The following is a 17,587-nucleotide window of genomic DNA, read 5'->3' as shown; positions in this document are numbered from 1 at the left end:
AGTTATAGCTATGTTAGTAATAAGTTTTCATTTTTATTAGTTAGGCAAAGTCGGCGGCCCAATTATAGTGGGCCGTGAGTCACTTTTGAATTGCATAGTTTTATAACGTATTTGTGGGCCGCGTGAAAGTCGTGCATTCATTGCACTTATTTTAAAAGTTGTGTGGCATATAATTTTTAAATTGACCCAGCTTGGAAAGACCCGCGTGCCAAATGTGGGAGCCTGTCCAACTATATTTTTTGCCAACTTAAACTGTAAGTAATTGAAAAGAATATTGCGCTTCGCGCGTATATTCTTCGTTTTATAGTATGTCTTACATTATGATATGGAAGTGTTTTGGGCACCAAGGCGCCGTATTATATTTCACCTTAAGGCCCGTTTACACTACAGCTGCACTGAGCTGCGCTGGGCGTGAAGTTGTTTTCACTACAGCTGCGCTGAGCCGAGCTGGGCGTAAAAATCGCTCCAAACGTAACGTTTTTCTATAGCTGCACTGGGCTTGAGTTTAGCAAAGCGTGAAAATCGCTCCAAAGCGTAACTTTAAGCTAGCTGCAGCTGCTGCATGGGGCTTGAGTTTAGCAAAGCGTGAAACGCTCGCCACAATAGAATTTAAATGCAAATTACGCTTTGCTCAGCTCGGTGCAGCTGTAGTGTAAATGGGCCTTTAAAGTCAAATATCCCGAAGCCGCCACTTTTTCGTATTGGTTTTACGTGGGCCTTCAATAGCTCTGAAAAGGCTACTTTGGGCCGCGACAAAAAAAGTTTGCCGACCACTGCTATAGGGTCACAAGCAAGACCTAGCTTTATCAAAATTTGCAAATTACGTGAGACGATCCAATTTTAGTTTCGAAAATCAGGATTTGCACGAATTAAAGTTAACGAGGGTCACATTGGAGATTGTTTACTGATTTTAACATATTTTGCATTGTCTTCTATCATGTGTGGTATGGCCTAATAGTAGGTTTCCAACATGATGTTCCCTTGGTCTGGGGTTCGATCCCTATACAAGTGCTCATTCGTTGCCTGGTAAATTTATCGTAATGTGGCTGCTGTAGATGTTACGTTTCCGCGTTAGATTGGTGGTTAACCTGCAAACTTGATTGTATAATTAGTGGTAATTCACATTGCAAATATAACCTTAACCACAGCAAACTTATCGGTTACTCCATAGCTCACCTGCTGTAACTTCTTCGCCAATAAATGTAAATCTCGCTAACCTGCCTTAACCGTTCAAAAGACAATAATAAACCTTAACCACAGCCAGTTTAACTGTAACTCCATAGCTCACCTGCTGTAACTTCGTCGCCATCAAATGTAAATCACGTTAACCCACGTTAACTGTTCAAAAGGCATTATTATAATCTTAACCACAGCCAACACAACTGTAACTCCATAGCTAACCTGTTGTACCGTCGTCGGCTCAAGTGCGATGCTGCGGGCTGGTCCCTATTGTGTGGCTCTGAGCCACTCTGAGGGCCTAAGTTTTTCGAACACTGTTGCCAGCCCGAAGCAGCGACTTCTTGCCTGACTAAGCTGACCTAAGAAACCTTGCGGCTACCTAACCAGTGTTCTGACCTGTGTGCATTGGGCGTTTAACGTGACATACAAGAAACTTTGCCAGGCTAACCGAATCCCGCCACAGGCTGGAACAGGATTCGGCGACTCCTTGTTCATTGTGAGGTTATTTATGGTGAATTCTATCATTATCAGAGATTGAGAAATTACAGTTAAGTTATCACGTTCGAACCCATAGAATTCTATCGGCTACCGGGGAAAGATTTTACCTTTAACCGGGTTCGAACTCGGGCATAGCGGTTTCTAACCAGAGTGGGTTTCCGCTACGCCAAAACAAGGAGCTGAAGAACTGAGTTTAAGATGTTTAGATAAAAGCAATTTAAATGCCCCCCACATTTTTTTTCACCTCATAACCCTAAAGTTAAGATCAAAGGTTTTAATAGCCTATGAAAGGTTAAGTTCGGGGTTAGCGTGATTTACAACTAAAGGCGATGGAGTAACAACGGATGACGCATGGACTTAAGTTAGCTGTAGTTTAGATTACAAAATAAGGAATTTTTAGGTTAGGGCAGTATAGCATATATACGGTCACGCTGCGGTTAAGTACATCAGGTTTGATTATCCAGGAATTATATTGACACTTGAAGGGAATCGAACCATAGACCAATGATACATCAAGTTGGAAACCTGCCATTAGGCCATACCAAATATGATAGACGGCTGTGGAAAATATGTTAGAAAGTAAACTAAAATGCGCAAACTTTTAATCGAACAATGGACTTATAAGGTGTTGGTGGGCGCTACACCACTGATAAAAGTACGGCTACCGTAAGTGACCAAGGGTAACATTTAGGAAGTTTTTTTTCGACAAACCTGAAGGCAAATTATAAAAACAGTTATAATCTCCCCTATAAGTGAATTTGCTGAATATCCAAACTTTTGGTTGCGTAAATTGGTGAAATAAAGGCTGTAGAGTCGCAGACGGACTCGGGGCTCGCCGAAATCTCATTTGACCGGAGTCGGACTCGTGTTATTTTTAACCGACTCCGCAGCCCTGCTTTAGTTATACACCTTCAAATGAAATACATACTACTATACCAACCGGGCACATCCACTTAATATAATACTGAAGTGAATTGAAGAAACTAAGATTCCCAGTTGTTCCTGGTGTGAAACGCAAGATGTACCAACTACAATAAAAATATAACGAGGCGGTTTGTTGAGCGCAGTGCCAATTTTTCGATACGATTTGTTTATAACCTTTGTAGATCAAAAGGCCTCAACCTCAAACTGAATGCAACAGAAGGTTTTTGTACTCATTCATCGCGGGAAAGGTAATATATTCAATGTCATACAGTTTATTATTCTCGAAAACAAAAATTTCTTATCACAAACAATAAATCCAATTATTTTAGAAACGAAGTTCCATTATAGGCTAACCGGAATTGAACCGACCATTTTGAAAAAAACCTTAACCAAACCCAAACCTGTAGAAAAACCTGTTTGGTCTAGCATGACGTCACAAATTGCACAGAGTCAAGTGAAATCATGTTCGAAATTAGAATATTTATTAAATAAAACTATCCTTTTCATTTTCGAGGTATTATCACAATAAGCTTGTTTGTTAATACGTCGTGTAATTTAAAACACGAACTACAATTTAATAATATACTTCACATTTATTGACTAACTGTGCACACTTTTAGGTTTACTTATCGGTTTTTCATATTGTAATCTAACCGGTACTTTACAAACCGGTTTTGAAAATTAGTTTATTCAAACCGGAGCTGAACCGAAACTTTTGAATTTCACCGAACCATAAATACCCAACTTTAGCGGTAGATTTGTTGAACACAGCTAACTTCGATGATGCAGCTTCTTTAACGCAGCTCGCCCATAGACTTCATTTCAGCGATTAGGTGTAATCGACTCCGCCCAGCAAATTTTTCATAAAAATTTGCTTTTAATTTAGCCTTAGATTTTAAGCTAAGATAAAAAGTGTACACATAGGGCCTGTACCCCTATATTTGATAGGCCATATACTTTTGGGAATTGGCGTGAGATACAACGGTTATATGAACTTTGTACCGTTTCCAGCACAGAAAAAACGAATCTCGAACATCAATAAACCTTTTTCATAGCATAAACTGCGACTCGCCTTAAACTATTAGCATTGGTTAAATGCATCAAATTAGAATGTGTAAACCGCGCGTATTTCCTAGCGATCTCCGATTTCGGCCTAATTCGTATCAGCACTCATTAACCACAAGGCATATCGTTACCTTCAAGATTGCACCGGATGAGTAGCGTTTGCTCATCGTCTGAAATTTGCTTTTCTGCTTGTCTTCGCTTGTTCGTAGGCTTCACAGTGCAGATGATAAGCACAGAGACCAACAGAAGGCAACTGATTGTACCCAACGCGCCGAAAGGTCCAAGGCTGGATAACATGCCTCGCCCCAAAATCATAATAGCTAAACCTACGAAGTTGTCCACGACGACCATCCACAGAGTGACAAACGTCTCGTCGGCCGGGTAAGTCTGCTGCGTTAACAGCTCATATACGCCCACCAAGCAAATGCCAGTCGAAAAGCCGAGAAGCGAGTTACTTAAAAATAGGACAACAGGCATAGAATAGCGAAAGCCTAGAATGAGAGCCAGACTTGCGCAAAAGGCGCTAACGCTGGCGATCCTGGTCATCAGCAAGTGATAATCAGTTTTGTCGATTATCTTAGCTGCAACAATGCTCCCAACCAGGCTACCGACTGATTCTGACACAATCAGGTAACCGCTCAAAATGTTCTAATTTTAATTCTTAACTAATTTTAAAAAGCTAAAATCAATCCAGTTGTCCAAGTCTGGAACAGATAAGCTTACTGCTCATTATATTTATCACGTTGCAGGAACCATTGAACCAACTCTATACCTTTATAGCAGTACAGAAAACTCGTTAAAGTTCAACCGAAGCACAAAAAAATCTTGCGATGACATAACTTTATAGTTCTATAACTAAATTAAGTTAAATTTAAATCAGAGAGTATACTACTATTTTGTTCATATTTAAAATACCGATCCCATCGCATTAAAAGGATGTATAATATTAAGTTTGCAAAACTTTTGCATATATTATACAGGAAGCCTTTCGTCAATAAAGATGCCGCGAAAATATGCAATACAAGAATTAGAGATCGCGAAGCGCCGAAAAATTCTAGTTAAAACATTCTACTTAAAATAGAGTTTTTGGCGACATAACTTGATGAACCCCTGGAGACTGTGATATAATCGTGTTCAATAATTTGTCAAACAACATGCTAGGAATCGCAAGTGCGTTCCACAATTAGGCTAGTTGAGAAACGTGACTTTAGTAACAATAATTGTAAATGTAATAAGAATATCAAAGCCCATACAGAAGTAGGTATCATTTTGGACGTTTCGAATAACTCTTTATTCATTTTCAACATCATTTTCAACATCATGTTGAAAATGAATAAAGAGTTATTCGAAACGTCCAAAATGATACCTACTTCTGTATGGGCTTTGATATTCTTATTACGTCTTACTACAACCTCCAACCATTATGCTCCAAAAATTGTAAATGCTTTCGGCGTTAATTCAGTTATTTTTGTCAAACCTTTAAACAGTCGTCTATAGGTACAGTTCTCCGCAACCTTTTTTCAGACCAACAGAGCTACAACGATTTGGCAGCACACCTACGAAATATATGACAATCGGCAATAGACAACAAAAGCCAATACAAGAACTGTTTCTACCAGGCATAGTAATACAAATGAAAAAACAGCTCCTCTGGTCATTTTAATTCTTGACCAACGTTTCGGCAACCTATGCAAGCCGCCTTCGTCAGGGTGAATGACACTGAGCACTTGTACAATAAACGGAAAACACACGCAGAAACGTGTCACACGCAGGAATCCTAATGTTTTTATCAGTTGTCGATGGAGTCATTAAAATATTTTACGCACATCCTATTTTTTCTTTTGAGGGTGCAGTTATTAAGAGATAGGCACATCATAATGTTTTTTCATGTGTGGATGCAGTTATTAAGAGTTTACACTGGCTTTTTTCTGGTATAGAATCCGGTTTGAAAGAATTTTACATTGCAGTATAATTTACCTAGCCATAAGTATGCCTTTTGTATCATTAAACGTCTTAAATTATCGTGGTTAAATCCTATTATAAAAAAACGACGTCTTGTGCTTTGCGTCTAGCGTTAACCTTAAATCAAACTCAATTCAATTGGATCTAAAGCCTTTGCTTCTTGCTGCGTTTGTTTTTATGTGAGCAAACCGGTGACGCTTAACCTTGAGGTTGGACGCTAGGCACGCTTCTGTGTTTTCATATTTTCTAAGCAGTTCGAACGTCATTTTTTCACTGTTTTGCGGAAGTACGAATGCGGCTATTTGTCCACTTGGGTCCTTCGTTGTAGTGACTTAAGGGAGCTAAGACGGCAAAGGGTATTCTTTGTCTGACACCACGAAGGTGTGTATTAAAAAATTTCTCAACCAGTCAGCTGATCAAGAGCGACAGAAAACAATCCTCTATCAACTACGAAAAGGCCAACTGCCTTAAGTTTCGCCCAGAAACGCTGTTGAAAAAAAAGAATATTGGAAGATGCTACAAGAAATTAACTTTCCTATTGAAAAAGTGTATGGAATGGTAATAAATAAAATAAATCAAGACCTAACGTGGTGAAGATATATGAGAAACGTTGCAATGTCTCACATATAAAATCGGTTAGACTCTACGAAAGCGTGGATTCTAGGATTTCTACATTATTTTGTTCGCCGAAGTATTCGGTTTTGCCGCTCACAACATAGTCATGGGTGGAGATTTTATACTGCCCTGGATAACACACTATCAGTGCTCCGCAACACTGGTGTGCCGCGAGACCATGCCAGGTGTGCCGCGACGTTCCTGGAGGTGTGTTACTTGCATTTTCAAGGACACTCTTCAATAATTATAATCAGTCGAATAAGTCCTAATTTCATGGGAATACGGCCTAAATGGACAAAATAACGCCTGAACTGTAGTGGGAGTGTATTAGACAACCGGGGGCCATTGGTCTGGCATAGGAAGATTTGGTGTCGACGTTTCGACTCCTTTAGTTTGAATATGCATTGGCTTGTTTGCCCCTGTTTAGTGTTATTGGTGGGTTATGGGTTAAGTTAAAAATTAAGGTATGTTTGGAGTTAGGTGAAGTTAGTGATGGAATTAGGGGTGGGGTTTAAGGTCTGGTAATTTATTGTATAGGCCTTATTCTAGCTATTTAGGTCTTATTCCCACGGGTTTAGGACTTTCCGATTTGGACGTTTTTACGACAATTAGATATTATTTTGGTATTATTGCGGACTGTGTTTTATCTCGAGGTAGTGTTGTTTTACTTTCGTTCTACGGCTGAAGTCCCTTATTGGCCGTCTTAAGATATTTAGGACAGGGGTCGGGAACCTATGGCTCTTTTTGTAACGCCATATGGCTCTTTTCATGAACGAATCCTGCTTGCAGAAAAATCGAAGTTATTGTTTCTTAGCATGATCTTAACTAAAACTGAATGCGGCTACCGCGGCTTTCCTTACCTTATATTACCTTTTTTTACACATAGTAGCAAATTTTCGGCGCTTCGCGCGAATTCTATTTGTTGTTAGAGCCTTTTATCCCGTTTAAATGTGTCTCTTAATATCCTAAAGCCCCTATTTTTTCAACGAAACTTTGTAATCAAAGTTGTACAAACTTAGCTAATTCAATTTTGTTGCATAGCATGTACTGTCTTTCAAATGAAAACAAAATAAACGGCCCTGCTCAGTTTATATTTTTCGCTAGATGTTAAAAAATATTATATGGCTCTCATGGAAATAGAACCAAGGATATTTGACTTTTATGGATCCCTTGGCTAAAAAGGTTCCCGACCCCTGTTTTAGGAAGACCGTAAAATAGCAAAATCAAAACATAAAAAAAATGTAATATATCAAATTTCCCGCGTGTTCAATCATTAATCGCTCCTTTATCTATGGGCTGCCTATAGTATGTTCTTTATATATTTCGTAGGTGTGCCGCCAATTTTTTTTTCAGCTCTGTTGGTGTGCCGTAGGTGAAAAAGGTTGCGGAGCACTGCACTGGATAAACTAGACGGGCCCTCCCAATAGAACAAAAAGTGTAGGGAGTGAATCATAAACCAAATGGATCGAAATCATTTTAGTGATTGAAACAATGCCCACAAAACTATATTTTTCGTTAATTACCGGTATACTAGCGCGATTAGACCCCTATATGAATCCTGTTAATGAGTCGGACCACAATTTTGTCCTTCGAGAAATAAAAATGTCGCCAGTACCTCGCGGACCAGGTTTTCGGAAGTTTAATACCTCACTTCTAAATAGCATTGATTTTGTAAACATAAGCGTTTCGTTATGTTCGACGTTATTGTGGGGAGATATAAAACAATCAAAGTGGCTGGGATGCCCGTTGTGCGTTGTGAGACGATAAGCTATAGCTCACGACAATACAAACGTATTGGCCAAGACATGTAAAAAAAAACGTGATAGCCATTGGCAGAACATAATATTTTAGGCACCTTAGACCGTACGGAATACGGAATAGCTAAAATCCACAAACACTAAAAAGAGCAAATCTGCCTGTTGAGCGTCTTGCCAAGTGGGCATTAAGCTGGGCAGAAGGAGTACTACGTATAAATGATACGTTGCGACTGAGCTTCTGTTTGGCGTCAGTGGTTCAAGTTCAGAAACCGAACTTTGTAAAAAGTTTGGTGATGTGTACCCGACTTATATTTATAGATGTAAAATCCAAAAGAGTTTCCCGATACTTAAGAACCTTCTAAATATTATATTGTATACTTATATGTCAGCGTATGTTGCAAATAAACGAAGTCAAAGCTTGGATAAGCATACCAAGAAATGGTCTGAACTTTTTAATTCTTTACGCCTGTTAATTTCTATTTTTTCGCCTTGCTTTGTTTAGCTTTATTGCCAATAAAGTATTAAAAACAAAGACGATCATTTCTCATATACATGATTAAAACATTGCTAGCAGTAGACTAACCCTGGTATTTTCTTTGTTTAGTTTGAGTCTCCCTAATAGCGTTTGGTGTAATGTGTGAAATCTTCCGCTTGTTGTATTTTTCACAAAAACGTGTTTGGTTTTACTGCGTTAAGACAACAACAGGTCGGTCACGTAAAATTTACGTCAACGACCTGAAACATAAAAAAGGGAAAATCGCGTAACGTGATCAAAACAATTCAAGGCATATTAGATGCACACAATTAATCAACCATCGAATATATTATTGTAAAATTTCAAATAAATACAAAACATAAGCACACTATGCACGGATCTATAATGTAGCCTAATAATAAATTTTAATAAAAGCCAAAAAGGTCGAGTAGATCGACAGCATCTTGATTAAGACGTTTCGATACGAACTTGTATCATCTTCAGTTAGTTTATTATTAAAATACAAAACATGTTCGTTGAAAAATGTGCCATATTGGAAATATGTTCGTTGCAACAAATTTGTTAATACGAGGTTTAGTTAGGATGGGAGCGACGGTCTCCTATGACCGAAGGTCGTGGGTACGAGTCTTACTACAGGCTGTTTTTTCAGCATATACCTTGCATGCATCACTGATCGACAGATTCACTTAGTCTACGATGGATTCCAGTGTACATATTGGCTACCTCATTTTTAAATGTATTTCTGATAAATTAAAGTTGTCTGTCCACCCGGGTATAATAATAATAATTTGTTGACAGCCTTAACACTACTAGTTCATATATTCTCTTTAATTAAATATATAATCATGGCCACTTCTTATGGTATCTCCTACAGAAATGTTTTTTAAACGAGGGGCGACAAGCAATTCTTAGTGGGGTACGAGCCCTACCTTAATATTTAACTTTTTTGTAGTGATTTTAATGGTTTCCTTTTGATCATTCCGTTTTTATGGTGTCCTATTTGCTTTACATTAAAACTACACATTTGTAGTTGTAAGTATAACTGTAAAAATAGTCATGATTTGGCATTTTGCGAAATATTGCTGCTAAGTTGTCAATAGTTTCTTGGTTCTGGGATAATAATTGCTACTTGATACGACCTATTTGGGCTATTTTTACACTGAACAATGTGGAATAGTTTAAAGTTGTGCAAATTTGTTGGGCACATGGGTAAGTTGTGCACATGGGTTGGGCACCATTTCTACACCTGGACAAAGTCTGTTTTCCGCCCACTTTTAAAACTGCAAACAAAACAAAAAAAAAATTGACTTTTTTTACCATAAAGTCTCTTTGAATACCATTACTTGTTTTCTGTCAAACTATGTCTGTAAATAAACTCTAGCCACTATTTTCTGTGTATAAACACTGAGCAATATGACTGGATTCGTAGCCCTTATTAAAGTCCCAATGGTTAATGTTGGCTCTTCGGTAACAGAGAAAGAGGAACTTTTGCAACATGTATCTAGCGGGGCTTCCGCCATAAGGCCACGATTAAAGCAACATCAACTTCGGCATAAAAAACGGTTCGGAATAAGACCAAAATAGGACTAATACCTAATACTCGTAATATCGTTTAAATCAAAATAAGACCTAAATTCGTCTGAATAACGCCTAAATTGCAAGAATAAGGCCTTCACAACCTATTCCTTAACCCCAAACCCAACCCATAACTTCAACACTAACTCCCCTAATATTTTGAACCATGAACTAATTCTAATTCTATCCAGTAATCGCGCCTAATCCCAAACAGAGGCAAACAATCATGCCAAGACAGCGGCGCCCTAACGGCGCCTTTTAAACTTGGACAACCAAACGTCGACACCGATGCCAAGAAGATGTCTCTTAACCGTCCAATACCCTGTTTTTTAGAGTTTTGGGCGTTATTTTGTCAATTTAGGTCTTATTCCGTTAAACGTAAATGGGTGAAATAAAGGCTGTATGGTGGCAGCCAGACTCGGAATTTGACCAAATCGCACGTTTGGCCAGAGTCGGACTCGGGAGGTGGAGTCGGGTTATTTTTAACCGACTCCGCAGGCTTCTTTATAGATAATAAAATTGGGAACCTGATGTAATAAAAACTGCCAGCAAAAAACAAAATATCCAAACAAAGTTAGCAGTCGACTCGCTCGTCTGATGCGCCGCCAGGTTTTGAAAGGTTTACAAGTGCGCCCGGGGTGAAAAAGGTTGAGAAACACTGCGTTAAGCTATAAAATTTGGGTAAACTCGTCCGATTATGAGCAATACCTTAACTAAAAAATACCAAACACACAATGTACATCAAGCAAATTGTTTTATGTGCAAAAATTGTGATAATAACCCAATTTTGCTTATTTGCCAAAAGACTCATTTTCCTCAAACGACTTAAGTAATGTCGGGACATTTAAACACAGTGAATTAGTTGCAATAAGTTAATGTCATTGACAGTCATTCCAACACTGCTATTTATGTCACACAAGCCCATTAGATTGATGCTATATCAAGGGTTCTTGATTTTTTTTAACCGCGGTCCCCTAAGTTTTTGTTTGCCTCGCTTCAACCATGGTAGGCAAAAAAATTAAAAATGACGTTACAAAACGACGCCACAGATCTGCTGATTTCGGTCCGAAAATGTGAAAGTGAAATGGAGTCTAAATTCATTCAATGCAAAAACCGTATTATTATTTTTCATCAAACTGATTTCTTTAAAAAATGATTATTTCTTAAATACAACCTAATATTTCAATAAGACCTGTATGAACCCCCTAAAACTGGTTCACGGACCCCATGGGACCCTTGGACCCTAGTTTCTGTGCTATATAGTTGTAGGGTATGTTTGGCAATTCATCGAAGAAAAGCGTGCGTAATAGTGACGTCATAATCACGACAGGTTCACTGAAGCAAAATCCATTATGACAATTGTAAGGTTGGCGTTTGTTGTGGATCATTGAAATCTTTACTTTACATATTTGGTTTGTTTTGGCGAGACAACCTTTTGCGAGCCCCTTGAGGGTCGCGACACAAAGTGGGGAACACTTCCCCATAGCGTTTTAGAATTTTTAACCATAGCTTGGATATTTGCCAATATAACTTAAATATACCATTTTAATCAACTTGACAAGAATCATTTTTGATGTGACCAATCTGGAACTATTTGATGTGACCAAATCTAGAAAATATTGTTACAAATTTTGTTAACTTAAAACTCAATAAACAGACTTTGAACTAAGTAAACACAGTGCTAACCCTTTGTCATTCTCAGCCGAACAATCTAAACATCGTTGTAGTTTATACATTTGTGTAAAAGTGACAGTTTATAATTTTTTGATGTTAAAGTTGTTGTTATATGGCCTATTGTATGCGGTTTCTGAATTTGTGTGCAACTTGGGCCATGCAATCATTTTTTAACAGGATGAGCTACAATTCAATTAATCGTCCAACTTTCAATGACCGTGTCATTCAAGAAAATGACGACGATTCTCTTTGTGATTGCGTAACAAGAGATGTGACAGCCTACAAAAAGACGCCTCCAGTTTGGTTTGTGTGCACAGGTAAAATGGAAGTTGACATTATAAAAATAAATATGCTTTCTATTTCACTTTATAAATGTAACTTGAAGCTAAGATACTGGTGCTGTTACTTTTGCACAACGTCGGCGAAGCGGCGTTAAGTGCACAATTGACAAGTATTTTTCATAGGGTCAGGAGCACATTGGCCTGGAATGGGAAAGGATTTGCTCAAAGTAAGAGTGTTTTCTGATGCGATTGACGCGTGCACAAAGGCGCTGCAGCAAAACAAAACACATGACATAAAACAAATGTTTCAGGAGGCAGACGAAAATATGTATAAGGACGTCACTGTTGCGACTATTGGAAGCGTCGCCATTCAAGTAAGCTGGAAACCGTACACCTATATCAGTGGTTCTCAACCAGGTGCCATTTCTAATGCTCAAGGGTGCCAAAAGATACTTGAGAATCTTTAAAAATCGAAGGCCTATATGCATCGATGGTAGTTCTTTACAGTCACAAGGTAATTCGGAGTTATTTTATTTCAAAGGTCGGTCTAATTGACTTGCTAAAATCCGTTGGGGTTGTTGCCGACGGATTAATTGGACAATCGTTGGGTGAGCTGGCTTGCGCGTATGCAGATGGCTGTCTTACACTTGAGGAAACCATGAAAGTAGCCTACATAAGGGGAGAGTGCATTAAAGCCAATGCACCAGCTGGGGCAATGGCAGCTGTGGGTGAGTTTGAAGGGTGCAAATGTGGCGCCATATCTTATTATCTGCTTAGCGGCATGTCACTGACCGGATATCGCACTCAACTTAAACATTACTATTTATTATTATGTTTGGCCGTGTGGTGCGGACACCAAGCTTAATCGCATACGCATCCGGTTCGATTTGTTTTTAAAGCTTGTAGCGCTGAAGTTAAAGATAATTCGGGGCTTTGAAGCGTCTGTGTTAGAACAATTGTTATAAATGTAACGCTCCAAGCGCACTGTGTTATAACTGGATACAGGTGAGCAGCGAATGCGCAGACTAATCATCCTTTGGTATGAAAGATAATAGCCAGGAACAGATTTATAAACCAGTACAGCAAACATGTATAATTAATTGCATTTCCTAAACCGGAAAATGACGTAATTTTACTTATGCTGAATTAAAAATGTTTTAGCAACAATAAAAGTCTTTAACCTGCTATTAACTGGGTAAAATTACAAACATATATAATATACAAAACTATAAGATAAAAAATCTGTAGTCTGCATCGCTTGGCATCGTTTCGTTATGGATGATTAGTCTTTCGCTGTTCACCTGAATCCAGTTTTAACACAGTTCGCTAACACAGACGCTGCAAGGCCCCAAATTATCCTAACTTGAGCGCTACAAGCGTTAAAAACAAATCGAATCGGGTGGTATAGTGGCATACGCTACCTCGCTTGCTGAGAAAAACAACTGCACTGTACTTCTGTATCATACCACGCTCAAAACAAGACTGCCCGCAGTGCCCAGGTTCTTTAGTTTCATTTTCAAAAACTATAAGGAATTGCCCTTTAGCATTAAAACGAAGGCGGAAAACAATTAGTGGTCTTTAGTGGAAACGCAAAACTAGAAGGTCCTCAGAAAAAAACAAAGTGAAGTTATCTAAACAAAAAATACAAAGTTTAATAAACGAAACAGTATATTTTTGCATTACACGAACAAGTTTTGATTTAAATGGACACCTAAAAACAAAACATTAGGTTTAATATGTTGGTACAAATTGAAAACGACATCTTTATATGTGTTAGTACAAATTTAACATACCCATGTGAACATATTCGTCATTTTCAACCATCGGCCGTTTATTTTAATAGATGAAAGCCTTTATTAAAAACAATGCAACTTAACCAACTTACAACTTTGGGACTGCACGTAAAACAATTTTTAGGTCGCTTCGAGGAGTCGTTTATGATAGATAAAGAAAACTTTAAATATATATTAGTTTGATAGTAGACATTGAATTGTTTTATTATTTAATAGAAAGACAGTACAATAATATAAGAAACCAATCTTTTACCGGGACAGAAATAAATAGGTTTTTATAGTACCTTGCTGGCCAAATTATCTTTTTAAACTATTTCATTGAAACCTTTTTTACTTTTAACCAAGGACTTGGCTGAACAAAATGTAATGTGGTATTGTCTTATAAAGCTATAACGGTAAAGCTATAAAGGCAAATAAACATAAAATCGAAACACAAAATGAATAAGAATCTCTGAGGGTGATTAAGAGGGTAATTATTTAGGTTCTTATCCAGTTTGAAATAATTTTAAACACGATTTGAAGTTTAGTTGAACCCCCAGCTTCCGTAAAAGGCAATTCGTTAACAACTTTAAAGAATTGTTTTTAGCTATTAGTATTTGCATTAAGGCTTGGATTGGAATGAATGTTTGTCGAGATGCCCACTAAAAATGTTCAAGTGGTGTGTAATAACGGAAAGGATTACGTCAGCATTGCCGGACCGCAAAATGACGTCACTCATTTTGTTACGTCACTACGTTCAACGGGAGTTTATGCGAAAATGCTTAACACGGAAGGAATGGCATATCATTCGTCTCACATGGATTTCGTCGTCCCGCTATTTTAAAAAAAAATACAATCGGTTGGTTATTTTGTTCTTAACAATAACTTACTTAGTAAGCAGTGCTTCTCACCCTATGGGTCGCGACCCAAAATTGGGTCCATGTTTGATTAGTTGGGTCGCCGACTGCAGTATTTCACATGTTTATACTAAATGATATGGATTCGGAAAAAGATTTCTCAACAAATAAAATTAAGGAAGCAATACAAATAATGTCTTAAAATATTTGTTTAAATTGAAAATTCTTTATGCTTATACCCATTTTATGTTCGTATACAAGAAGTTAGTTTTTATTTCGCTTAGAAGAAAAAACAATTGAGTCGCCAAAGCTTAGTCGTCATACTTGCGCTTAATAATTGGGGCGCCGCGAAAAAAGGTTGAGCAGCACTGACTTACTAAGAAATCCATACAAAACGAGTTTATTGCTATGCAGAGATTTTATGTTTGGATACTTTTTTGACAGCTATTTTCCAAAACCAAACAGAGATCAGAAAAGTGGATTTCAACTACAATACCGCACGATAAGTTCGATCGTGTTCGTGAGTTTTCTGCGAAATACCTTGCTGACGGGTTACGTAATCCTGTGTTCCTTTATGACGCAATAAAGCAGACGCAGAGCGATGCGGTAGTTATTGAAATCGGCCCTCACTGCATCTTGCAGGTAAGCTTTCAATGTTTCGGTATGCTTCACTTTTCAATTTAATTTATTCCTTGCGAGACTTCCATATCTTGTTATACCAATTTTCAGTCTGTTTTAAAACGATCGCTGCAAGCAACGAACAAGCGGATTGTGCTAACTGAATGGAATTAAAACTTTAACGAGAGCCATCGCCGAACTGCACTGTTCGGGAGTCGACGTGAGAACAAAAGATGTATTCAGTCAAAACTGATCTAGATTTTCCATGTGGTGTCGCTATCTGACATTAAATGCGCGTCACGGAAACTTATAATCTCACCAACGTTTACAAAACTAGAGAACGGCAGACCGATGTGGATTACCGACCAGCTTCGACACCGTAAAGAAGATTTTTTTTATAAAGAACATGATTAGTGCTGGCATATTGGATTACGGGCATCAACTGTATTTTAACGCCTCCCCGCTAAATCGTCGCTTTCTTAGGTTTTTATCTCGCCTCTTTTTTTCTTCGCACGCGTTTTGATGTGTCGCTATATGAATAAAAAACAACATGTGTATATAATCTCACCAACGATGATTTAAAACTGGAAATCTTAAACTTTTTGGGCAGCGCCCTCCTTGACACCATTGATCGAAACTTTTACTAAAAAACTACTGTTGTTGTGTCAGTTAATCGCCCTTTGAAGAAATTTTGAACTGTTTGTTGTCGGGTACATGCTTTACAATGCAAAATTAAAATGTTTAGTGATTACTAAAAAAGTGTTATTTAGATTTAACTTCCTACTATAGCTGTGCTTGTTCTGCATCGCTTTATCGAATTAAAATGTCTACCATCATTATCTCGTTTAAGCTGTCAAAAAATTTGGCTTAGTTTATACTCGGTTGCTCTTACACGATGCTACGTGGGCCAAAGAATACATAGTAATGCCTAGTTCAGTGGTTCTCAAACTTATAAGCACTGTCGCCCCCTTACAGCAACCTATACATTATTAACATCGCCCCCTCTGTAAAACAAAGACGGAAAAAACGAATTTTATTACAAATACTTTGAACAAGCATAATAAACACAGTAAATGGTGTTTTTTTAATGCGATGGATGAGCTTGATAATCTTTAACGAGCTTTTTAATATTTGGACACATTTTAGTAAGGTTTTATCGTAAATCACCCCGTTTGCTAGTGGAAAGGCGATTTCTTCTTTGTTTTGCTAGTAATAGCGTCACGGCTGAAAAATCCTTTTTCGAAATAAGACGTCGGAAATTCCATTAACTTGTTAAACATTCGTTCTGTTCTTATTACGTCACAATTGTACCAGGTTATTCACAACCTTTAAACTAGACCAGGGGTTTTCAACCTTTTTTTGCTCATGGCCCACTAATTAGTAAAAATGACGTTGGCCCATTATTAATGTTTAATGAAAAATTCAACAATACAATAAATTAATAAAGCTTGTACATTATTTCAAATGTGTTAGGTCGCCTCATACTTAATGGCGTGGCTTGGGACCTCCAGGCGAGTATCCCAATATATAAAGCGGGCAGCAAATATCCTTGGCAGCCAATAGAAAAAGGAGCATCTTATAAAGAAATGCGCCGAAGGCGCCGAAAATTTTACGTATTCCTTTTACGTATTACATCTTCAAATTTTACGTATTACATTTTCTGATTATTTTTTTTTAGCATTGTCCTAAACCTGAGCACTGTCCTACCACTAAACCAATTACTGACCACCAAACGAATTACTGCTGGCAAACAAAACAATAAACGTAACAATGAATAATACGCAAGCAAGGCGATTATTACGTTTGGACATCCTTACCGGCATCCCTACCACACGTTGGGTGGCGAGAAATTTAACACATTGTAAAAAGAAATTGTCACAAACATAACGTTAGGTTGAGGTGTTCGTTATTTATCTGTCGCACACTTATGTGTTCATAATGACATGATTTCTAAAATCGCTGTAAGCCAAGCTCTGTGGCTTACTGAAAACACTGACATGGCCCACTGCTGGGCCATGGTCCATAGGTTGAAAATCTCTGCACTAGACTTACGGTGAACAAAGAAAGCTCCGTGATTATTTAAACTTTTATATAGAGCAAGGGTCACACAATGAGTAGGTGTAGTTAAAATACTTTAGGGAAACGCGATAAATTAATCAATAATCTAGTATTCTAGTTTATGGTGTAATTTCAATGGGACCGTTAAAATCTCGATGTTATGTTAATATTTAAAAGACGCAATGAATTTGTGCGAAGCAAAATAAAATGCTTTTAGATAAACTTAGTTTGCAAAACTCAGATTGTTGATAGTTCA

The 17,587-nt window shown here is 37.8% G+C and overlaps 1 protein-coding gene across 1 annotated transcript; it reads left to right on the top strand.

Annotated features, from left to right (window-relative positions):
* The first annotated feature begins 11,923 nt into the window (after positions 1–11,923).
* LOC146145333 (fatty acid synthase-like) lies at positions 11,924–15,447 on the top strand. The gene is made up of 5 exons (XM_083390532.1): positions 11,924–12,062; positions 12,210–12,400; positions 12,568–12,750; positions 15,100–15,297; positions 15,385–15,447. The coding sequence occupies exons 1-5, from the start codon at positions 11,924–11,926 to the stop codon at positions 15,445–15,447; spliced, it is 774 nt and encodes a 257-aa protein (XP_083246658.1).
* The last annotated feature ends 2,140 nt before the right edge of the window (positions 15,448–17,587 follow it).

Source organism: Ascidiella aspersa, chromosome 5 (genome assembly GCF_963924565.1).
Source record: "Ascidiella aspersa chromosome 5, kaAscAspe10.2, whole genome shotgun sequence".
Classification (NCBI taxonomy): Eukaryota; Metazoa; Chordata; class Ascidiacea; order Phlebobranchia; family Ascidiidae; genus Ascidiella; species Ascidiella aspersa.
The sequence above is the reverse complement of the archived record's forward strand: the minus strand, read 5'-3'. Positions and strand labels throughout refer to the sequence as shown.